The following is a 25533-nucleotide window of genomic DNA, read 5'->3' as shown; positions in this document are numbered from 1 at the left end:
ACCTTTATGTCAGTGAAAACATTTTTGGCATTTTACATTTACATTTTAAAACGAAACCAACATCGAACGCATGCGTTTCAAATAATGCGTTTTGTAAAACAAAAACACCAATTCTCAAAGTATTGAACATGTATAAGCCCGTGGTGCAGCTTAATTGCAACATCTTTCAAACAACTTGTATCAGCTCAACGAATTTGTGCTGATAAAAATCACCGTTCCACTTTTTGTAGGGATTATTGAAATATTGTTTTGCTTAATTTAAGATTGCCAACTTACTTAGTCCGGAATGAGCTAGACTTTGGGAAACCACATCATTCTGGAGGCACACATGAAATTTGCTGATTTAAAATCCTTTCAAACTCACAAACCTGTTCAAATATCTCTATCTGGGTTCATATACTTGGCAAGAGTTCTGTGTTCCTACCAATATGCTGTATGTTTCCCCAAAGATGTGGAGATCAAGCTGACAAGTGTACTTAGGACGTGTGCTCTGTTTCAAATATCTACTCTACAAATGTCAAAACTTACCTTTCAAAGTAATTATTTAGTCCTTACTTAGAATAACAATATATCTCGTTGTATAAATAATTAAATACCAACTAAAAATATTTTTATTAATTATAAAACCCTGTGTCAAAATACACGCGCGGGAAAAATAACGCGTTGTAGTCAAATACTTACACATGCGCATCATTAATCAAAGCGCTGAAGGCACTGAAGTTGTTCGCTATTGCATAATTTAAGTTTTAAATGTACACAAGCTATTCAAATTTATACCGAGCGTGTCTTAACGCACGGGTTGAGATGTCTGTGTGCACTTTTTATCATTCTATTTATTTTTATAGAAATAACTTAGACAAAATAACAGCAACATGGCCCTTTTTGACGTTCTGAAAGCATAGAAAGTATAATGAAAATGGTAGTGAGAACTGAATATAAAGGCAATTTGCAATCTCCATCATATTAAATGAATATTGTTGGAATATCGAATGCCTATCTCACTAAGATATAATTTCATGATAGAAATTCCATGTTCAAAACTTTTGATTGTTGAAACCATATACAAATTCAAAATATACAATAAAATAATTGATGAAAATAAATAAAAAATAAATCTGCGAGCAATACTTTTTACTCACGAATAAGGTAGTCATAAATACTGCCCTGTAAAACGTACTTTGTTGTTTATGCATTACTTGTTACCCAAGCAGTTCACACGGTACGTGTCAACAACTCTGACCTAAACTTGGGTATAGAGCACATATGCACTTTTTCAGCTTTTCACCTTAAATGACTTTTACATAACGCCAGCAGACACGCATGAATATATTAGAATATTTCATAGGCTGATTCGAGATAAAACCTCTGAACGTTGGCTACATCACTGTGTGTGTGCGCAGTGCAAAGGATGTAGTTCTGTTCAGTATAAGGAATTCCGGACTACTCTCTGTATGTTAAAGCGACACACATTGTGGCCCAGTTACAATTGCGCGTTAAAATCAATCTCGCAAAATTTCAGGGTCACTTCTCGTTCACTAAATCGTTCGGGTAATATAGAATCGATAAACAAAGTTTTGCTTTCAAGGTGAGAAAACAAACATTACCGAAATAGTATAGTGTCACGATAAAAGGAAAATCGTTTTATCATCCAACCACAAATGTTTTCCGTACTCGGTCAGCACGTCTGAAAATCGTTCCTGAACGCCTGGATAGGCTCCCTTTATTTACACGTTTGCCATTTTGAATTCGATTTTGTATAGGAAAAATTTGTGCTAAAATTTGCCATGTACATTTCGCAATGAGATTTTTAATGACCCTCGTCATGCGAAAATGAGTCTTATTCCATATGCGCCCATCATACATATAGCCCACTCAGCCTGCGCATCTCTCAGTCTGGACAGGAGATACATAATGAGACCATAACACATTGAGTGATTTTACAGCGAACAGCATCGCCTCTTGCCAGACTGCGCAAATGCACAGGCTGGCCTTAAGATACGCTGGCTGAAACGCATAAGACACATTTTCGCATGACGCGGATATGAAAGTGGGATTTAAATGTGTCGAAAGAAAACTGCGTGTAAATCAAATATTAAAATACGAAATATTTCGATGGTGAAGACATTCAATCATAATAAGTCCCAATTTAAGGAATGTGAGGACACATATGATGTGCACTCCCGTAGTATAGTTTTTTTATTTACCTACACGAATGTGTGGTTTGACAATGATAACATTTAATGCGGTGAATATGTGACTTAAAAGTGAAATAAACAACAATGGTTAAACGTTTGTTCTCAAGTTAATTATTTAGACACGTAAATTGCAAACTTTATTTCAAAGTCAGCGTTTGCGCCGACTACCTTTTTAACAGATATTTCTTGTTATATAAAGTAGTTTTTTTATATTCGGTTTTAGCGATTATAAAGCATTTTTGATGTCTAAAGTATACCTGTAGTAATTGGTGAACTCATGTTCAACGTTTTATAAATTGAAAATTGTTAATATAAACAAACTTAACCTTCTACTATTGCATGGTTAGCACCCGTGAATACAAAAGATCGCCGCTAACTAAATCGCGGCAGTGAGGGCGGCGGCAGTGTTGGTGGCAGTGGTAGTGACAGTGTTGGTGGCAATGGTGGTGGTGGAAGTGGCGCCGGCGGAAGTGGTGGAGCTGGCGATGGTGTCAAAGGAGGGAAATAAAACCGCTGTATACATAGAAAGAACAACTCATTTGTTGTAGAGATTACGCGCACGTTTTTCTGGCAGCATTTTTAGATGTGGTTATACCACCTTCAGACATTCAAAATGGTTCACTAAACAACGATATAAAATATGAGGAATAAAACTAGAAAACGTTGTAATGTGTAAATAATAATGTCCAAAACTCGAAACGCATGAGTTTTAAAAGAGTTAGTTTAGGACAGTAAACACTGCGCATTTTAGTTTAAAATACAAGGCGAATTCAGATTTGTAAAATATTACTTTTTCGAAGGTGTCAAATTGTATTGTAATATAAACAGAGAAAAAAACGTTTATTTCAAATAGGGATAAAAAACGATCATTCTGCTTCTTTCTAAAGTGTTCAAGTATTGTTACCGCAAAGGAAAAATCGAACACACCATAAACTCTAAACCATGAACATCATTATAGTTATATAAGTTTTTTACATTAAGCAAATAATATAATATACTATGTGTTTAAAAAATCAAATTACCCTTTGGTTCCTTTTTTCTTACTCGGAACACGGAACTGTTAATAGAAATTAAGTAAAGAACATTTTCTAACAACTGAATGTAATTATGGTTCTCTTTTGTCTATGATCAGGAATAAGCCTAAAGAGTCATAAAAAACTGTCATAAGACAAATCACAAATGTGGGCACATATTTTGTTATCTTTAGGTTCCAATACAATCCAATGAAAGTAATGAATTATCATTCTTATTGTGCTTACAACATCATACTAATACAAAGTGTCTTGGTTAAACATACATTAAATTAAAGTTAAACCCCCCCCCCCTAAAAAAAAAAAAAAATTACCTACATATTATCTCATCTTTGCTATTTATTACGTGACCCGTAGCATGCGATAATGAGTCTTATGCGACCAAAGTAGCACCAGATTAGCCTCCGCACCCACGCCGTCATGTCAGGGGCCAGCCCGACCGCTAATGAGACTGCGAAAGCTTGCATGACTTTGTAGTGGACATGGTAGCGCCTGATCAGACTGCGTGGGCGACTGATACGCTGGCCGTTAATTACTTAAGACCCATTTCTGCATGGCGCGGGTCACACAATGTACACGTTCAACCTTGCTTATCCCATAAATTCATGTAATACAAGTACATCGCCTTATTTATTGTTTCTTCTCTGAAATAGACATGACGTTAGAAAGCCATATCGTGCAACATTAGCAGGAACGATATAGACACTAACGTGTCCTCCAAGTGTAAACTTTGTTGCGATAAACTATGTCGACTTTAAACAAAAAATCACAAGAACATAAAATCTCTTAAAACATATAATTTTTATATCCAAAATAATGAAGTTTGCTAAATAATTCGTTCACGAACACCAACATATAGATTCAATTGAGTTTAAAGCTGCACAATCTACTTGAAATTTAGCAAATGTGTTTTCACATTTGTATTTACGACTTCTATTTTTAACGCAGAGGTACTTTATTTTAATTGAGAGTTGAAAGATATAATACCCTTTATTCAAACAATGTTTACTGAATACAAATATCTGTTCATGTTAAAATTCATTAATTATTCTTCAGTGTTAGAACACGTGTGGCATGGGAGACCACTGTGGAAAGTTTGAAAACAGTTTAGCGTGGATACTTTCGCCTAGAACTGAAGTGCTACTACTTTTACTTCCGCCAAGCGCCCATAATTAATATTATCTATCTGAGCATTCCATTAGGACGCTCAAATCATCGTAGGCATATTTATTAAAAATATATGCAAATTGAGAGAAGTGAGTGAGTAAGTGTAAACGATTGTTTCGACTTATCAGACCGACTCAACTTTGTTTTGTTTTTCAGGTAGAGTTTTCGATCTTTCATGCGAAATTTGATCACATTCGCTAAATTTACTATTGAGTTTACAATCAAATTCGCTGCGGTAGATCATTTTCGCTTATTCAACTTTAAAATAAACGAAACAGATTGGGCAATTGAGTATTGAAAGATGTCTGCATGCTAAAGTGAAAAATCGTTTATCGTTGAAAAGTGGTTATCTTTACAGTTGAGCCAACTTACCTTCCTTATTATATTGGAGATGTGAGTGGAAACAAACAATTTGTTGATGTTGTTGATTTTGCCTAACTAAAATTCATCTTTATAATGACCATTCATTCAAATTTTGCCGGCACGTTGCTTTTAGCTTCGCAGCACAAGTTGTCTAATTAATTTGCTAACAAGTTTTTGTTCGTTGTTTTTTTCCATTGTCTCGGTGAAACACCATGGTTTCCTATGGTCATTTCTATGTCATTTACCTACGGCCTAATTACCTTCGTTATACGAGCCTAATCATGCGCAAATGGGTCTTATGCCAGGCCATAGCTCCGGGTTAGCCTGCGCATAAGTGTAATCTGGTCAAGAGCTAGCCTGTCCGCTAATGAGACCAAGAAACATTGCGTGACTCCAAAGCAGACAGGAAAGTTCTCGACCAGAAAGCACCTATTTTCAGGCTGGTCTGGAGCTATGGAGGCTGCATACGACCCATGCGGCTCACATATAATCGTCATATTTAAGGGGAACTTGACATTGAGTAAGATTTCCATCAAATCTTTATTTGAAGCTTATAAACCCCGCTTTCGTTTATTTTACCATCCTCCTTTCCGTTCCAAAAAGGATCACGTCCATTTTACGGCAAAAAATTCATAATCGCAAACGTTAAAATTAATCATTAAGCATTTGCATTGAGCACTATTTTTACATATCAAACAAACGCCCCAATACTTATGATGTTAGCGAATTTGATAAATTCAGTGTCGATCTACCTTATTTAACATCAAACTCAAAGAATATCTCTAAAAATGGGGAAACCACCAAGAAAAACATATTTAAATTCCAGGAATATTCGAAAAGAATGGGAACAGCTTTTTTTTGAATGCATATTTGAGCAGGTAGTAAGAAAACCCCAAACATTCGCGTTCGTTTCTGCAACATTGACATCGACATCATGTTAACACCCGTACTTCGCTCCTTGTAAATTAATTATTTACCACGATGGTAACTTCATCATACAGGAACTATAATGTTTAACATATCGTGTTCACTTCGTTATATTGCATTGAAATATGAAAAAGACGCGATTTTTTAATATCTTTATTTACTTTTCCGTTTTCGCAGCCTGTTTTCGGTGTCTAAAATTTTATTTCGTCTATTATAGCTCAAGCTTTTTGTACAATATTTTCAAGTAAAAAATATTTTGCTTTGCTATATCCTGGCGTTCTTCGCCTTTCACTCAGCCTATTTGTGCAATTAAATACCAATAAATTCGTGATAAGCAGTATTTTACTCGACAAGACATGTTTATCGTATCCCAAACAAGCTGGGCTGGCGTGGGCTTATCATGCGATCGGTGAGCGCTGAAACTTGCACCTTTGACATTGGTTTCTCTTGGGTGATAAATCTGACCAATGAATGAAATCCCCATATGGTTGCTAGTAATAGCTTTGGTAATAGCTTTAGATAAAAAGTTCTAGTATTGGAAAATATTGTAGTAGTCGCTTTGTCTTCGCTTTCGTGCAAGGAAGGGGTAGTCTTATGTTACGTTTTTTGTTTCTCTTGAAATGTGTCGTGTCTGTTGATCATGTGGAAGTTCTTTAATACAATATCGACACGTATTAAGAGCTTTTGTTCTAATTTGTCTTTAATGTACTTTTGGACTATATAACGTTATTACATAATGGAGACTTGTGGATTATTACTTGTGCTAGTGCTTTGTAGAGAGGTAAGTTGCATCATTTTAAATGTTAAAAAAAACGGAGCCACGCTCTTGGAAAACGGGGTTTAATGCATGAGCGTAAAGTATCGTCCCAGGTTAGCCTGTGCAGTCCGCTCAAGCTAATCTAGGACGACACTTCCCGGTAAAGAGGGTTTTCGCCAAGCAGGGATTTCCGTTGAACGGCAAATTCCATGAAATTGGAAAGTTTCGGCCCGAACTAGCCTGTGCGCACTACACAGGCTAATATGGGACGACTCTTTTCGCACGTGTATTTAGCCTATTATTCCGACAGCAAGGCTAATATACATTTTTTATGGAATATTAACGTTACATAACAAAACAGATTACACCTTAAAAAAACTAATACAGTTAGGTCGCCAATAACGGAGTATTAAATACATCAAGTCAGATTTATTTCTTTAATAAAAAAACGTTTTCGAGTTCTACAGGATTATAAATAGAAACCACATTTCTAGCTCTTGAACATGCAATTTTCTGTTTGATTATTTATTTGGAGCTGCCATGTTTTGACAAATGATATGCCCAGTAAAGAACCAGCTACAATAAGGAAACACGTTGCATAAGCAGCATAACTATTGAAGAAACATCGCAGGGCCGTGCCGAACACACTTTGTTACAACATCCTTGTAGGATTGAAAACACTTTAAAAGAGTAAAATTGAATGTGTCTTTTAACTAAAACAAGTCACATGTCACGGATAATTATATTATCAGCATAATTAAAATGGACGAATAATTAAAAAAGCACACTCGTCAACACTATCACATTATAGTTATATTAGTGTGCGTCTATTCAAAACACATAAATTACCTTAAAAACAGAGCGGGGACCATACTTTCTTTGAGCAGCGTTCTGGTAAAACCGAGCTTAAAGCATGCGCGTAGAGTTTAGTCTCAGATAAGCCAGTTTACCTAACAGAATGGCACAACTCACAACTATTGACTATGCCCACGATTCGCTGAAACTACAAAATGGCGAAAGTCATGGATAGTTGTTTACATTAACTAACACAATTCAAGTAGAAACACTGGGCGAGAATATTAAGAACCGAGTGTGTTTGTCGGAAATGTTAAAGTAAGATGGAATAAAACGTATTTGAGCCGTGTTTTTTGAAAATGGGTTTTTAATGCATGTGCATAAAGTTTCGTCCCAGATTAACCTGTGAGGTCCGCACAGGCTAATCAAGAACGACACTTTCCGCTTTTATGGTATTTTTTCGTTTACAGAATGTCTCTTCTTAGCACAAATCCAGTTAAGGCGTAAAGTATCGTCCTTGATAAGCCCATGCGGACTGCACAGGCTTATCAGGGACGACAGCTTACGCACACGGTTTAAACCATTTTTACAGTCAACGGCCCATTTGTTAATTTATGCGCTTCCAGCTCGCCTGTGATTGATTACATCGAAGTAACGAAATAGGAATTAATTGTGATATTTCAATTGCATTCTCAGATGTTCTTCCATCGGCGAACTGTCAGATGTTCTTTCATCGACGAACTGATTAATTTATTGTGGCATAAGCGATGTCCAGGGACTGGTCTAGGGACCTTTTAATACTATAAATATCCATATTTCAATGTTAAAGGTTGAAACTACCAATCGCGTAAAGTATCGCTAAATGAATAATCTTTTAACATTTCATTTCACCTTGGGTATTTAGCTTTATGTAAATAATTTTCAAAACATAATTATTTTACGATTCAATGCAATTTAAAATTTAATTGCCCATCCAAGTGTCTGAAATGCTTGAAACCGATATATTTTTTTTAACTTTGATGGAAGCTGTTACGCTTCGTTGCATTGGCTAGGTATACGAATAATTTTGAAAGCATATTTCTTAAAAGGCACCTTTATTTGAAATGTATTCTAAATAATGTTGCTTATCTGTTAACGCTTTAAAGATATTACTTTAGAAATAATGATTTAGAATTAACCATTTTGATGCGTTACGTTTTACAAGAAATACATTAATCATTATTTAGTGAAAAATGATAATCTAAGGCCACCTGAACTTGACAGAATGGCAGAACTTGGTAAAAAATGATATACTCCAAAGTCATCCAAAGAAAAATAAATGCAAAGCTTTTTGAATTTAACCCATTTATGCCTAGCGTCTAGAAAAACGGCCTTGGCAAACAGCGTAGACCCAGATGATGCGCTGTTTGCTGAAAGTAATTTCTGTTAGAAATATTCTAAATATAGAAATAAATATACTAAACATCCATAATTTTGGATATAAATTGCCCCAATTTAGAAGGATGGGATAGTCCACTAGGCATAAATGGGTTAAACCGCTTGAACGACATGTCAAATCACAAATTAAGCCCATAACTAATCATTAAACACCCACGTGTCAATAGACATTAACATTAAACAGTGTAAATAAACAAATCATCAACGATTTGTATGTAAAGTTATGAATCAATAAAAGACAATCAAAGCTCGATTTAATTGCAATTACATTACTCCAACGTCTAGCATGTATCGGAGCAATAAACAAATTTTTGAGACAAGATGAAATGCATTTAATACAAATATCTGCAAAATTCCATGTTGTTAACAGGTTTTAAAACGTAACATCATACAAACTGTCGCAATGCATCTCTTGGTGAAGTCGTATAGCAGGCTATACCTTGACACATTACATGCATATATAAATATCCAAATAGTATTTTATCATAGTTCAAATTAATAACACTTTATAAATTATGCCAAAAATGAACAATGTTGTTTCTAGTTACCCTTTTTCGTAACTAATGTTCTGTTTTAATCCTACATGTGTACATGTATAATTTAAGTGTCGGCGGGTCGCATGAGAATAATGAATATCAAATTAATAACACATGCGTAACTTATTTGTACGTGCACATGTCAGGAAAATTGAATATAAGGCGTATGAAAGTCGTAAGACTACAAAGAAGGGAAATTCATTAACATTCACATGTGCTTTAACGCACATGTTTATATTTTTTGTTATTTTAAGTATGCATTTAACTTCTTAATTTGACATGGTTAAACTTAGGACCCTAACTTGCCTTTTATACAAGACTAGTGTATGGTTATATTGCTTTCCCTCCGTATGATGCTAATGTAGTTTCATTATTCCTATGATCCATAATAATGAACAAGACAATGGCATTTTAAAAAGGACCAGAGAAACAGCTGCTCCACATGGTATACAAGGACTTCCGAATTAAAGTAATATCGCCTGAACAACTTTCTAATCTGGCATTGATTCTAACCGTGCAGTAAGTACTCTATCTAATTGAGGCGCGTTCTGAGAAAACTGGGCATAATGCTAGATTTTCGGTATAAAGGGACTTCCTTTAAACGAAAAATACCATTAAAGTGCGGACTGCAAAGGCTAATCTGGGACGACACTTTACGTACTTGGCTCAATTTTCACAGAACACGACTCAATTTATCCGCGTGTTATCGACCATTTGAACCTCAAATTTGTTAAATCATCCCACTTATACGCGTAAAAAACGCTCAATAACGTTATCAACTTCATCGCACCGGCAGCTTAAAGTAATTTGAGCTAAATGTTTTCTCATTGCAAGAAAACGAATTGCACATATTCAAAATCTAAAATCTTGCATGCAATGAAATAAATGCGTCTAGGTACATGTTTAAATAGTGATTTATGATAAGGACAAAGCAACTATTTGGCTTTATACTATTAAATTACGAATCCATTAAAAGCAACATGTTTGTTTAATTTTAGTTCTACGATAATCACTTTATAACACAGCATATTTCCACCGATATCACTGCTAAATTGTTGTAACAAATGGGCCGTGAAACGGAGGTATTATGCATGTGCGTAAAGTGTCGTCCCAGATTAGTCTTTGTGGACGACACTTGCCGCTTTAACTGGATTTTTGCTTTGAAGAGACTTTGCTCAAACTAAAATGTATCATAAAAGCGGAAAGTGTCGTACCGGATCAGCCTGTGCGGACTCCGGACTCAATTGTATAAATGACCTTAAATTGTAAGACTTAATAACAGAGATCGACCATGCGTGTTATTTAGTGTCCTGGTATTTATCTAACTCACTGCATACTTATAAAAAGTAACTATACAATCGAAATAAATACTGCTTACGAGTAACTGTGAGCTGTATTTAAGGTATACACCACATCTAAAAATGCCTATGCGCCAATCGTCAGCCACCGTTCAAAGCGATGTTGGTTGATTTATGTGATATTTGGTTGAATATAATTTGGGATTTAAACCTTGGGTTCTACTAAATCTCTTTTTACTTTTTTCTTGAAATATCTGTACAAACATAATAGGTTAACACAATTCGAAATTAGGTTTAAATGGACCTTTTCACGTTTGGGTAAATTGACAAAATTAAAAAAATTCGAAATTTTCGTTTTAGTTATGATATTTGTAAGGAAACAGTAATACTGAACATTTACCATGCTCTAAAATAGCCATTATATGCATCTTTTGACAATTTAAAAACCCGAAAATTATAAAGCTTTGCAACGCGAAAAGAATTAATAATTGAGAGAGTTCTGTTGTTGTTATATTTTGTGAAACTACGAGGATTGCTTATATAAAGTGTAAAATGATTGTATCCTGCAGGATGGCCGAGTGGCCTAAGTTGTAGACTTTTTACTCCAGGACTCCAGGGGTCAGGGGTTCGAGCAGTGCTGAGGGTTACATTTTTAGCTCACCTGAGCACAACGTGCTCATGGTGAGCTATTGTGATCGCCTTTTGTCCGTCGTGCGTCGTGCGTCGTGCGTTGTGCGTCGTGCGTCGTCAACATTTACCTTGTTAACACTCTAAAGGTCACAATTATTGTCCAATCTTCATGAAACTTTGTTAGAACATGTGTCTCAATAATATCTTGGACGAGTTCGAAAATGGTTCCGGTTGGTTGAAAAACATGGCTGCCAGGGGGCGTGGCAGTTGCTATAGTAAAACCTTATTAACACTCTAGAAGTCACATTTTTAGTCCAATCTGCATGAAACTTGGTGGGAACATGTGTCCCAATAAAATCTTGGACGAGTTTGAAAATGGTTCCGGTTGATTGAAAAACATGGCCGCCAGGGGGCGTGGCAGTTTTCCTTATATGGCTTTAGTAAAACCTTGTTAACACTCTAGAAGTCACATTTTTAGTCCGATCTTCATGAAACTTTGTCAGAACATGTGTCCCAATAATATCTCTGAAGAGTTCGAAAATGGTTCCGGTTGGTAGAAAAACATGGCCGCCAGGGGGCATGGCAGTTTTCCTTATATGGCTATAGTAAAACCTTGTTAACACTCTAGAAGTCACATTTTTAGTCCAATCTTCATGAAACTTGGTCAAAAAATGTGTCCCAATAATATCTTGGACGAGTTAGAAAATGGTTCCAGTTGAATGAAAAACATGGCCGCCATGGGGCGGGGCAGTTTTCCTTATATGGGTTTACTGTATGGTAAAACCTTGTAAACACTCTAGAAGTCACATTTGTGGTCCAATGCTCATGAAACTTGGTCAGAATATTTGAACTAATAATATCTGGGCTAAGCTAAAAAATGGTTGAGATCAGTTAAAAAACATGGCCACAAGGGGGCGTGGCATTTTTCCTTAAATGGCTATTTACTACAAAACCTTGTTAACACTCTAGAAGTAACTTTTATTATCCAATCTTTATGAAACTTGATCAGAACATTTGTTCTAACAATAGCTCGAGTGAGTTTTAAAATGGTTATGGTTCGTTGAAAAACATGGCCGCCAGGGGGAAAGGCAGTTGTCCTTATATGGCTTTAGTGAAAACTTGTTGACACTATATTAGCCACATTTATTGGCCAATCTTCATGAAACTTGGTCAGAACATTTGTCCCAATGAAATTTTGCCAGAGATTATAGCTGGGTCATATGAGCTCAAAAACTAGGTCACAAGGTCAAATATAACAAAACATGTTAAAAGTCACTTTTTTGGTCCAAAATAATCTTCATGAATCAGCTTGCATTTTTTTCAGAATAGTCTAGTTCCTTTGGCTTTCAGGTGAGCGCCTTAGGGCCTGATGGCCCTCTTGTTTCTTCTTTTTGCGACGTCATGATAACTCATAATCTAAAGTTCCATCTTCTTTGACCTTAAAATGTTAATCCATTTAGTCTATATATTTCTGCACCATGCGATAGAATTAAATATGTTAAAAATCAACAACTGAGCTTTTCATACTACTTACAAAATATAACTATATGCCAATTACCGAATAAAATCGTAAATAATGATATTTAGTTGTCATCTTATGTTACAGGCAATTGACTTACATGTTATGGTGGGAAATGTGTAAACCTTTCAACATAAACGTCAGTTATTGCTACTGGCCGTTTATTCGGTCCGTTATATACATGTTAAAGGCATACTTGTTTTTCATAAAATAGCACACGCAACTCCTTGCAAATAACAGAAACGCAGTACCCACTTTAACTACTTGTATGATATCTATGTAACGAGTTCGCTATTAGCATTGTGTTTTATGAATAACAACCTGTTCTACCTATTTGTACAAGCCAGGCACATATTAATTTTGTTCGATGATTTATTTGCTGTTCATGTGAACACAAATACATTGATGTAGTAAACAGGCATTATATGAGCAGACACCAATAGAAATCTCCTGTGTACAATAATCATTTAGCTTCCGAGCATTCCGGTGCAACAATGGCATAAAATGTTTTGCACAACACCCCACAACATAATTTGTTTACTGTTTCAGGTATTCTGTCAGTCGCACTATTGTAGAAGCAAATTCGGAGTTTACGAAGTAGCAGACTACAACATTCATGCATGCGCCTGGTGCTATTTCTTCTTGTTTCCTGAACGCGATTATAAACCCAACCCGTTGACCCACACCCTCGAAATACAAACGAACGGCTCCAGAGTGTATCCAGATATCAACAATAAAAGTGCAACTGGAGAAATCTGCGCCACGTTATCTTCAGACGAATGTGATAAATGGCGCCTTTGTTGCTTGGCGTCTCGTGACTGCTGTACGCGCCAATTGATGTCGTCTGCTGTTGACGACAATACGTCATGCCCGACCACGTGGGACGGGTATGGATGCTGGGACGCGGGCGAGCCGGGGACAACAAGCTACATTTCATGTCCGAATTTCCTGCAGTATTCCGTACCCACACGTACGTTTCAATATTTTTGTATGCACTATAATGTTATAATGCTACAAAGTCTTGAGTTAACCGACACATTATTTTACTTGTAACAATAAATAAATAGTGATATGTTTTACCTTCATTTAAGGAAATGGGGGATTTGATCGGGTGATTATTCAAGTTAATTGATTAAAAAAATACTCATATGTCAAAATTACTAAGTTTGTTTATTCGAAGAAACTGATGAATTTACCAATAAAATTAAACCAAAGCAAGCACAATTAGACAACGAAACGCAAATCTGATATATGCTTCATATATGTTGTGTATGTGTTTACTATGAAGACACATGGGCATTATGACATGTTTGATTTTTAAAGTATGTCCATGCATACTCAAGCTCGAACGTACATCTTTGTGTGGTACTTTGCGAAACATTATACTATGTGAAGGTATAGCGGTTTATGTAATATGCATGATAATTCATCCCAGGTTCCGCATTGAAGACGTGTAATGCTGACGGCAAATGGCTTACGAAAGGTCCCCTTAGTCTTGAATGGACGGACTATACACCGTGTCTTAGCTACGAGGTGTGTATGGAGCATTTGTTCATTTAGAATTACATTAAAGGCATTTTTCTATGGCATCTCCTATGGAAGAAATGCCAACAAATAGGTATCGTACAGAAAAAAGACATTTGGCCTATATATTTGGAATTATACTTACCGGTTATATTCAACGTTTAGTGACGTATGGGATAGTATATGTAGCAGTTGGGCGATCCAATACCTGCATATTTTAGTAATACTTGATGTACTATCATCGCATGTCATGCGTTTACACAAGATTGCCAGCATTGCCTGCGTATGGGGTAATGAGTGGATAACTTAATACGTGTGTCACGTCAATCATAAGATGTATGTACACACCACATGCTTTATCAATAGATTATGGGCGCATGTCTCGACGTGTCTGAAAAGGGGTCATGATAGTCTTACAATAAGAATTTGTTTAATGTTTCAATTTTAATATGTTGCCATAAGCTGGTATCATACGCGATTGAATAGGCCCCGTTAATATCAGCTGATAACTTCTAAATCCATTGGCGAATCCAAACCAGTGTACTTTTTCATGTTTTTTTGTAATTAATAAAGAGCAAACGAGTCACATTGTAGTTGATGGGCATTTAATGGACTCTATACTGTAGAAAAGTTTAATTTACACGTACAGTCTCCACTTAGCTCATGTTATTGAAGCTATCACGTATTCGCGGGTGGTTGTTATGACACGACTTGTGCATTAGTCAGTTAACTGGGGTATAGACTGCACAATAATTCCCTTTACAAAAATACAGCTTCACCACTGTGAGCCCATTCGCATTATTTTCCTTTTTAAATAATTGTTTTTCTCTGTGTATTTTTGATCAAGTAGGAAGTATCTCGATTGTTATTGTGTTTATACAAATAAATGGCTGATGAAACACATTCATGGTAATTCTTTCGGGAATGCCTTCTTGACCATTCCGTTAATGTTTTATCAAAAACTGATAATTGAATATGTTGTATACTGAAACAATGACAAGATGACATATTTAACTCAAATTAAAATATAAATAACTAATCAGACACAATTGACCAAATTCAAATCAATATATATAGTACTTTTTGAATGGGACTTTATACCTAATTTCCAAAAATATCCCCGCTTTTCAGACGATAAAATAATCCCACAGTGACTTGCACTGGCGACGCTTTATTAAACTCTGACTAGGCTCTGATGAGCAATCCGTTATCAATATGCCGATAATTATGTACATAGTAAATGTGTCACTTTTTTGAAATATTTGAGAATTGTATCGTTGACTTAATTATACCTTTTTTTCATTTTTTTATCAGTGTTCTGTTAGGTTTATAATTATTCTAACAACGTTCTAATGTATAACTTAAGTGTGTTAAAGGGGCCTTTTCACAGATTTTGGCATTTTTTAACTTATTCATTAAATGCTTTATATCGATAAATGTAAACATTGGATCGTAAAAGCACCAGTAAAAAATCAAGAATAAAATTAAAAAAAAGGAAAAGAAGATTGCCCGGACCAGGTTTCGAACCAGTGACCCCTGGAGTCCTGCCAGAGTCCTGAAGTAAAAACGCTTTAGCCTACTGAGCTATTCCGCCGAGTATACACAGTATAAGTATTTTATACCTTATATAAGCAATCTTCGTAGTTTCACAAAATTTAACGACAAAAACAGAACTCTCCTAATTATTCAATCGTTTCGCGTTGCAACGCTTTATAATTTTTAGGTTTTAAAATCGTCAAAAGATGCATATAATGGCTATATTAGACCATGGTAAATGTTCAGTATTACTGTTTCCTCACAAATATCATAACTAAAACGAAAATTTGCGAATCTGAAACAATTTTTTTCAATTTTGTCAATTTACCAAAGCGTGAAAAGATCCCTTTAAGACATTCGACAACATACGACAGCAATTAGAATAAAACATTTTATGGACTTCAACAAATAAAACAAAAGAATTGTGTATATAATGATCATTTCATAATAATTTAGTTAAAAATGACATTTAAATTTTGAGTTGTATACATTATTAAGGATTTATTCATTTTCTCTTTAAAAGTATAAATGTCTATATTTTTATCTTAACACACTTTTTTAAATTGGCATTGCAGCTTTACTACACGAATTTGTGTATATTTTTTGTATTGAAACGAATTAAATTGAAACCACAAAAGTCAACAATATGTATTTACAATTTATTGGCGTATACACAATTTTTACACCTTACAGGCAGTGTTGCAACTTATGACATAACGAGAAATACACAGATATTTATTTTATTTTCGACACTTTTGACTCTATAACATATGTATAATCTTACTTAAAAAAGTATCCGATTACCTATCAAACATGTAACTGATTGATTAAAATTTATGTTAACTGTAACAAAAAAAAAATGAATGATTTTTAAAAATCATGTCAAAAGTGAATAGATAGAAGATAATACACAGTTTGTCCAACCAGTTATAGTTGTTATTGGCAGTTTTTATCAGGGATCCTATTTGAAGCATACTAAACAGTGTACACCTCTCCCTGAAAGATACCTCTGTGAAAAGGGGGTTTAATGCATGTGCGTCAAGTGTCGTCCCAGATTAGCCCATGCAGTCCGCACAGGCTAATCAGGGACGACACTTTCCGCCTAAACTAGATTTTCCTTAGAAGAGACTTCCTAAAAACAGAAAATATAAAAGCGAAAAGTGTCGTCCCTGATTAGCCTGTGCGGACTGGCTATGCTAATCTGGGACGACCCTTTACACACATGCATTAAACCCCCTTTTCACAGAGCACGGCCCAAGTATACTCTCTGAGCGTCACGCTAGCTCGCCAATAGCATCAGGCTTGTTATAACCGAGTTCTATCCTTGTACTTTTTATCTTGCGAGAACCAGATTGCGCATTATTTTTTATATAATTGTGCACCTATGTCAATTAACACCCAGAAAATCACCAAACCGATAATTTCTATAAAATTAAATTGGTAAATTGATAACCTCGCTGTGTATGTTTTACATATAATAATTTTGAATAAAAGTATGAACAATAAATGAGATTCATGCCTTGCTTCCGGCAACATTGGTATTAGTTCTTCAGTCAGAAGAAAAAGATCGTAGATCATCCCACGATGTTTACAAATATTTGCTATTTACATTAACAGGAGCTGAAGGTGTCCATCTACATCAGTGTCGGATGTCAGATCGCCAGTCTTCTGTGTCTCCTACCGTCTGTGGTCATATTTCTCATGTACAAGTAAGTGTCAGCAGCCTGTTGTTTATTCTATCATCTGTGGTCATATTTCTCATGAACAATTATGTTTCGCCAGCCTGTTGTGTATTCTACCGTCTGTGATCATATTTTTTATGTACATGTAATTGTCGCCAGCTTGTCGTGTTTTCTACCGTCCGTGGTAATATTTCTCATATACTAGAAATTGTCGCCAGCTTGTTGTGTCTTCTACTGTCCGTGGTAATATTTCTCATGTACAAGTAAGTGGCGCCAGCTGTTTGTGCCTCCTACCATCTGTGGTAATATTTCTCATCTACAATTAAGTGCAGCTTGTTGTATATTCTTCCGTCAGTGGTCATATTTCTCATGTACAAGTAAGCGTCGACAGCTTGTTGCGTATTCTACCGTCTGTGGTCATATTCCTCATGCACAAGTAAGTGTCGCCAGCTTGTTGCGTATTCTACCGCTTGCCGTCATATTTCTCTTGTACACGAATGGTCGCCAGCTTGTTGCGATATATACCGCCTGTGATCATATTTTTCATGTAGAAGTACCGGTAAGTGTCGCGAGCTTGTTGCGTATTCTATCGTACGTGATCATATTTCTCAAGTAGAAGTAAGTGTCGCCAGCCTGTTGTGTATTCTACCGTCTGTGGTCATATTTCTCAAGTACAAGTAAGCGTCGCCAGCCTGTTATGTATTCTATTGCCCGTGGTCATATTTCTCATTTACAAGTAAGCGTCGCCAAGTTTTTTGTGTATTCTACCTGCCGTGGTCATATTTCTCACATACAAATAAGTAAAGATTGCTGTTTAAAGTTAAGTACAATACATGATAATGTGTAAAACATAAACACGTTTGAAATGTTCTTAAAAAACATTCAGAATATAGATGCATATATTGTTTTAAAAATAGTTAGGATTACATTTGGCTTATGATGTTTCTTTTTTAAACTTGTTGTTCATTAAGTTGTTATAACACTCTTAATGAGACGTTTTGTTCCCCAATAGTGTTAGTATTTGATATTCATATTCATCTGTATTTCGTTTAATCTATCCAAAATACACGAAACGAGAATAAACAAGTGTTACACTCATCTTTGCTCATTCCTCGACCATTCTCGTTTTACAAATGCGTTGAGGTATTAATGAAGCCTTTCCCGTAGCATTTAATTTAGCGTGTTTTTATACGTGTTCTCACCAGTTGGCATTGACGACATAGTTATATTGTGTCTATATTTAAACGGTTCCATTTTAAAAAAAGTGAATATGTTGGTTGTTGTCTTGTGCAAAGTGTATGTATACACGAAATTTGTGTTTTATTATGTTATCTTAATACTGAATGCATGCACGCATACATTCATTTGTTTTTTAGTTTTTCACAACATAGCAGTCCGATTTTTAATTTAAAACACACACTCGTTTTTGTGTGTTTTCAACACAATTTGTCTACATCAAAAGTCAATAGCTATTGATAACTGTGCATCGTCTTTGTTTTAGTTCAGTCTTAAAGCGTGTTGTGTCGCTTCTTACATCATTTTAGTAGTTTCCATCGACTTATCTTCTTAACAAGTTTCCTGTTTGCGTGTATCCGATCAAGACGGAAATGAAATTGAGACGTTTGCCGGTTACGGTCAGGGTTGATTGCATCACAAGGGGTTTCTACATTGATATGCGACACAGTTCTCATGATAAATTGCAATGCATTACTTTTTGTGATGGACAAATCTTCCTTAATACCGCACTTGCCATTATAATTATACAATAAATATACTATTATTAAACTTAAATAATTTTACAACAATTAGTTGCAATTTTCGTTTATCTTTATCATACTTTACAAGTAATGTTAAAAGCTATTCTGTAAAGCGAGATTCTTTCCCAAAATTACACATGCAAGAACTGTTCAATCCGGTTTTCTGTGTCTGTACTTAAGATCATTTACATCTTTTTCAAGAATGTATTGAACACACGACTAATAAAACAATGATACACATTGAGTTGTCAGTACAATATTTGTATCCATGCAATCCAATATACTTCGAGTGATTTTACAACAGAAAACGGTATTGTGTTTGGTAATTTTACGTAACACGGGCATTCAGATTTTCTTCTTTCGTCGGAATTTTTTTATTGCGTTGCATAGGTCTTTTCTCTTATCCATTTCTAATTTTTAATTTCTTTTTTCGCAAGATTTCTAACTCTCCTGCTTTGCAGTACGTTTGTTTCAAATGAAGTAAAAGCGAAGAGACCACGAACAACAGCAGTGTACGCGAATTATGTGAACAAACCCCACCAACAATCTGTTATTCTAAATAAACCACGAAAATAGCTTTGCTAACAATAACAACCACGTACATGTTTATTTTTATAACAAATACACCCATGATAAACTCCTCAGAATGAATATTTTATAGAATTATTTAATAAAGAATCAGATTTCGTTCATCCGAAATAAAAGTTTTGTTATTCACACCGAAATTATGGCCGTAATCATAAGCTAAGTAGACAGCAGATGTATTTGCGTAGTTTCGATAAACTATTTGACAGTAACAGACTGCTTTTACTTGAAATACATATGGAAAGCATTATTAATAAAGGTTTGATTTTCATAAACATATGGATAACCTATTGGTCGCCTCCGACACTTATATTTATTGTACTACTAAACACGTCTCATTTTAACTGACTTCCAGACTTAGTCCTATTCGAAAAGCAGTAATCAATTATACAAGGTGCCTGAACCACGTGACTGTTTCGGCTATGTGTGGGACAATCGGATGTAAACAAAACGTCGCTTCAGGTAACGTTTTTGATAATTTCTTCATTATTTCAAAACCATTTTCAAAAACACAAAGACGAGTGTCCGGTCATTGTCAAAAGACACAACTTTGGTAAGTTTGCGCTAAATTAATTAAGTAATTTTTCCAAAAAGTGCAACCGCGTGCTTGAAAAGACACGAAGTGAAATGCTAAGTGTGGTATATTTTTTTATTCGATCAACGAAAACGTTGATTACAATGTTGTCGATAGGTTTAAAAAATAGGGCGGACGTTGTAATTCTTCATAGAGAAGCTACATACATTGTATGTTTGCGCAAATACATCTGATTCGGAGTGTGTGTATGAAATCGTAATGATGCTATATGTGGGACAACATTTTTAAATGCTATGTGTGGTATACAAACTAAACTAGAGAATCGAAAGATTGACATTAACGTCAATAATATTTAAAGTCTGTCTGAATAACAAAAGTTGGTCAATAAACCTTGTTGGTAGTGTTTTGCGCGCCTTAAATATGATAATCCTGCGTTCATGTTACTCAAAATTATCATGATTGTCGATAACTTATATTCATATTTTGTTTACTTTTTGAATGCCATTTGTTTGCGAACAGTGTGGCAGAGAGGTCAAAACACGGTCGGGGATCTCCTAACACAAAGCCACCAACGCACGAACAGGAAAATAGTTCCGTTATGCAAACTTTTTCTTGTTTGTTTCTATAAAATTGATTGTTACAAAATGTTGAATTTTCAGTGAATTGTTACTGCCAACTAATGCACTTGTTTAATTCACAAAATCGTAAGGATTGTTTGTGCAAGATGTCATGCGAATATTATTGCAACAAAACTACAAAAAGTTAGTTGTGTGTTTTTAAGCAGGAATGTGTAGGCATTTTTGACTGTAACGATAGTTATTAAATAAGCATAAAGAGATCATACAGCATTTTGAAACAAATAGACACTAGGATCAATAACATTTTTTTCTGGAAAATCAGGTATTTGTATCTAATTGAGCTATCTGATATATCACGCATGCAATTTTTTTTAAGTTTAACAGTTTATTTCATTTGTATTTTGTTCTTTTCAGGGAGATTACAGTATTTTTGGGAGCATCTTCAAGAGACGTACTGATATCTTGATCAATGAAAAGTTGTCATATACAAACATGTATAGTAAATGTTCCAAAGTTTAAATGACTGTTTGTTTTATTACCAGATGGTGCAAGTATTGCAGGGAAAGAAAACAATCAAAGTAAATATTAGATAAAAATTTGACATTTCAACAAATTGAACAACATTATATGATTTAATGTTAATTTCTTGGTGCAGTGGTAACAAGATCTTGCAGCGCCCTTTCATGACCGGGGCGAATGAGTATTTTCATTAAACATCTCAAATTATTTTCAGTTATTCAGATTTCATTTGAATTTGAGTAAATGAAGTATTGATGCAATTCAATATGTTTGTTGGTATAATAACCCCCACAAGTCAAGACGTTTTGGCGATGATCATTTGTAATGACTTAATTGGAGCATTCATATGTTTGAATAGCAAGATTTGCAAATTCATAAATTGACTGATTACGATTTCTTTGTGAATACTTATGTACTTCTTTATGTATTTGGTGCTTTAATTTCTATTGTTACATGTGCATGCTAGTAAAAAAGTAATGTAATTATTAATGACGTGTTTATTCTGATATACTGAAGATATTCATATGGAGATAATATTGGAATAGACCACAAACAAGCATTATTGGATTCGAAGATGTTCATATGGAGATGATATTGGAATAGACCACTAACAAGCATCATTGGATTTAAATTGTTATTTGTTATGAAACACCTGTTTTATAAACACACATAATCAGATTTTATATTCATCTAATCAATTTTAGTTATAACAAAGATACAAAACCCATAAATATACACACATATACAATACAACACACTTTGTTTTGCTTTTGCAAAAATACATGTTAAATGGTATGTTTGCATAGTTAGTTGAAATAGTTTTCCATAAACATCACAGAATGAAGTGGGGTCCCTGTCTCTGTCACTGTGGTTTTGATAATTAACTTGCCACATATCACCTTCCGTGTGGTTTGATGGTGTTCATGTAGTTCTTACACAGCTTCGAACCTTAAAAGCGTTACAGATCTTTCGACTAATCCTTTTTAAGTCTGAAAAACAATAGAAGTAAAACCCATTTTAAAGCATGTGCTCTTATTTTCGTTGTCATTCATTAAAAAAATGGACCAAATTCAATAATCAGGCAGAAATATCAATCATTATATTGATTTAATGACAATAAGTAAAACAAAGAAATATTATATTTCAACATAACATGTATGCTTTTATAAGAATTATGTTCAGTTAAACATAAATTGTTTAATCATTACACGATTTTTTCAGTATTCAATAATGTTACATTTGGTTAATTTGATATATTTTCAGGACAGACTAAAGTTTATGTTCTAGATTCTTACAAAACTGTGTTCAGATTAAATGCAGAACTGACGGGCAAATTCTTGTATACCACACATAGCATTTAAAAAAATGTGTCCCACATGTATTTGCGCAAACATACAATGTAAGTAGCTTATATGTATAGAATAACAATGTCCGCCCTATTTTTTAAACCCTCGAAAATATTATAATCAATGTTTTTGTTGATTGAACAAAAAATATACCACACATAGCATTTTACTTCATGTGTTTTCAAACACGCGGTTGCACTTTTTGGAAAAAATACTTAATTAATTTTGCGCAAACTTAACAAAGTTGAGTCTTTTTGCAATGACCGGGAACTCGTCTTTGTTTTTTTTTTTGAAAATGGTTTTGAAATAATGAAGAAATTATCAAAAACGTTACCTGAAGCGACGTTTTGTTTACATCCGATTGTCCCACACATAGCCGAAAAAGTCACGTGGTTCAGGCACCTTGTTATATCAAATTTGTTGTTTGAAAATAGTGATTTAAGTTTTTTGTGTCCTCTCATAGTTCTTTTGAAATTCTTTTGAAAATTGTAGCTAAAACAACTTGATAAAAATCGGTTGTTTAATCCTCGAGTTGCTTTTAACGGACTATATTAATTTACACTTATTATTGTATCTGAACCTCAAAAACTTATGTTGTGATGACGTAAGCAGTTAAGTAATAAGTGAAACATATTATGATAAATATGATTAAATGAGATAAATTGTCTGTTCTAAAATGATAACTATATTTTCTTAACATGATGTTTGTATTTTGTTTACATTCTAATTTACTCATACACATATATAACATATTATGTTCATATCTGGCAGCGAAGGCTATACTTAAAAGGCCTGGTTGATATTTCAGTGTACCTTTAGCGTGTCAATATATTGTACTTGTAATGTACTTACACACAAGTTATAAAGAACCACGTTTGTTATTAAACTGGTATTCTCACAATACGATTCAAGATTACAACTTGATATTTCGCATGTTTGTTGCTTGAGAATACCCTCAACGATGTAGCATTAAAGGAGTTTATCTATGGCGCTCTTTCACTTCTGAACTATATGCGGGCTTGGTTTCCTCGTGCTGCTCGTGAGATGAAAGTTTACTAACGAAATCGATTTTTAGCATATTATTTAATTTTAAGACATTATTTCCAATAAATAGTTGTTGCAATATTTGATTTAACAGCGCATATATTCAATCAGACTGCTGAAGACTAGTCGATCATTAAAACAGCCGATCAAGTAGGCGATAAATTAAAATATTTCATCAACGAGATATTAAAATATCATATGTTAGTTCATATTCCAAACGTTGACAAATTAAATTGGTTAACTATTGATATATTATTATAAGTGTAAATGTTGTTTTAGGTGTGCCTTTCAACCCATTTATGCCTAGTGGACTCTCCCATCCTTCTAAATTTGATCAATTTATTTCCAACATTAGGGATATCGAGTATATTTATTTCTATATTTAGAATATTTCTAACAGAAATTCTTTTGAGCAAACAGCGTAGACCCAGATGAGACGCCGCATGACGCGCTTCTCGTCTGGGTCTACGCTGTTTGCCAAGGCCTTTTTCTAGACGCTAGGCATAAATGGGTTAAGTGTTTACTACATTCCAAATGAAATTTATATGATAACAATTCAAACAAATATCGAATAAACTGATGAAACAACAACTTTGGTTTCAAGAGACTTCTGCGATTTTCGAATTGTAAGGTACTTCTTTAAACACCAACGTAAATAAAGTGATGGTTAGTAATATATTATCAAAAGTGCGTTAATCCATAAGTTAGAGAATCGCCTATCACGATGCGAAATTTCTTTAACGAACATTTCATTTTAGCGGACAGTTAAGACTGTGGAGCGCTGTAACACTTGCCCTAATATATATATATATATATATATATATATATATATATATATATAGATATATATATATATATAGATATATATATATATATATATATATATATAGATATATATATATATATATATATATATATATATATATATATATATATATATATATACATATATATATCCAGCTCAATTAAAAATATACTATATAAGTTGTATTGTGTCTTATTTGTTGTTAAAATGTATTATCTAATGTTACATATACCACTGGAATTGTTCTGGATATAACGACTTACTGCTTAAGTATAAAATGACAGAAATCCATTGACAGATTGATAGATGTTGACTGTGTTTCACGACTTTAAATACAAAAATCTGCTGTAATCTTAACAATTGATGCTTTCTCACGACTATTGGTCATTGTTTAAATAGTCCCTTCACGCATCGGCTGCAGGTTTTTCGCCTCTTAAGTTTGCTTGAAAAGTAGTCACAACTCTCCCGGTTGTAGCTATATAAAGTTGATGCCTTATTTAGCAAAATGATTTAGCCACGTAATTCAGCGGAATTATATAGTCTTGTGATCTAGGCCTTTGGATTAAACCACGTGATTTAGGGGCGTCATTTGGCCATATGATTCAACTATGTCGTTTAAACGTTATTTATATTAACTTTGTAAATTTTGTTAAGAATTTTAGAACTTTCCAAATAAATAACTACGAAAATAGCTGCAATTATGATCAACATTGATGATAATTATTTATCATTTATTCCAATTATGAAAGTGAAACTTACAATTTAACAATTATGTTTCAACGCAAACTGCTAAGAAAACAAAATACAATAAATAATATGGATAAGTGTATGAATGTAGTTTAAATAGTTTATTAACGTCTCTTTAATGCACATGTTTTACAACTATATACATGTACACATACGAGTCATTCGTTATATTACAAGTGTATTGCCACTCAGTACAGAGTTATAAGAGACAAATCTCTAT

At 34.3% G+C, this 25533-nt stretch overlaps 1 protein-coding gene across 1 annotated transcript in view; it reads left to right on the top strand.

Moving 5' to 3' along the window:
- Nucleotides 1-6239: 6239 nt before the first annotated feature.
- The window catches only part of LOC127856172 (calcitonin gene-related peptide type 1 receptor-like), a 198154-nt gene continuing 178860 nt past the window's right edge, over nucleotides 6240-25533 (top strand). The window contains exons 1-4 of the mRNA XM_052392236.1: nucleotides 6240-6464; nucleotides 13205-13625; nucleotides 14091-14188; nucleotides 17333-17424. Coding sequence (XP_052248196.1) covers nucleotides 6420-6464; nucleotides 13205-13625; nucleotides 14091-14188; nucleotides 17333-17424 — 656 coding nt within the window. The 5' untranslated portion in view covers nucleotides 6240-6419. The remainder of the gene's footprint in view (nucleotides 6465-13204; nucleotides 13626-14090; nucleotides 14189-17332; nucleotides 17425-25533) is intronic.

The sequence above is a fragment of the Dreissena polymorpha genome, chromosome 13 (genome assembly GCF_020536995.1).
Source record: "Dreissena polymorpha isolate Duluth1 chromosome 13, UMN_Dpol_1.0, whole genome shotgun sequence".
NCBI lineage: Eukaryota > Metazoa > Mollusca > Bivalvia > Myida > Dreissenidae > Dreissena > Dreissena polymorpha.
This window is presented reverse-complemented; position numbering and strand designations above follow the sequence as displayed.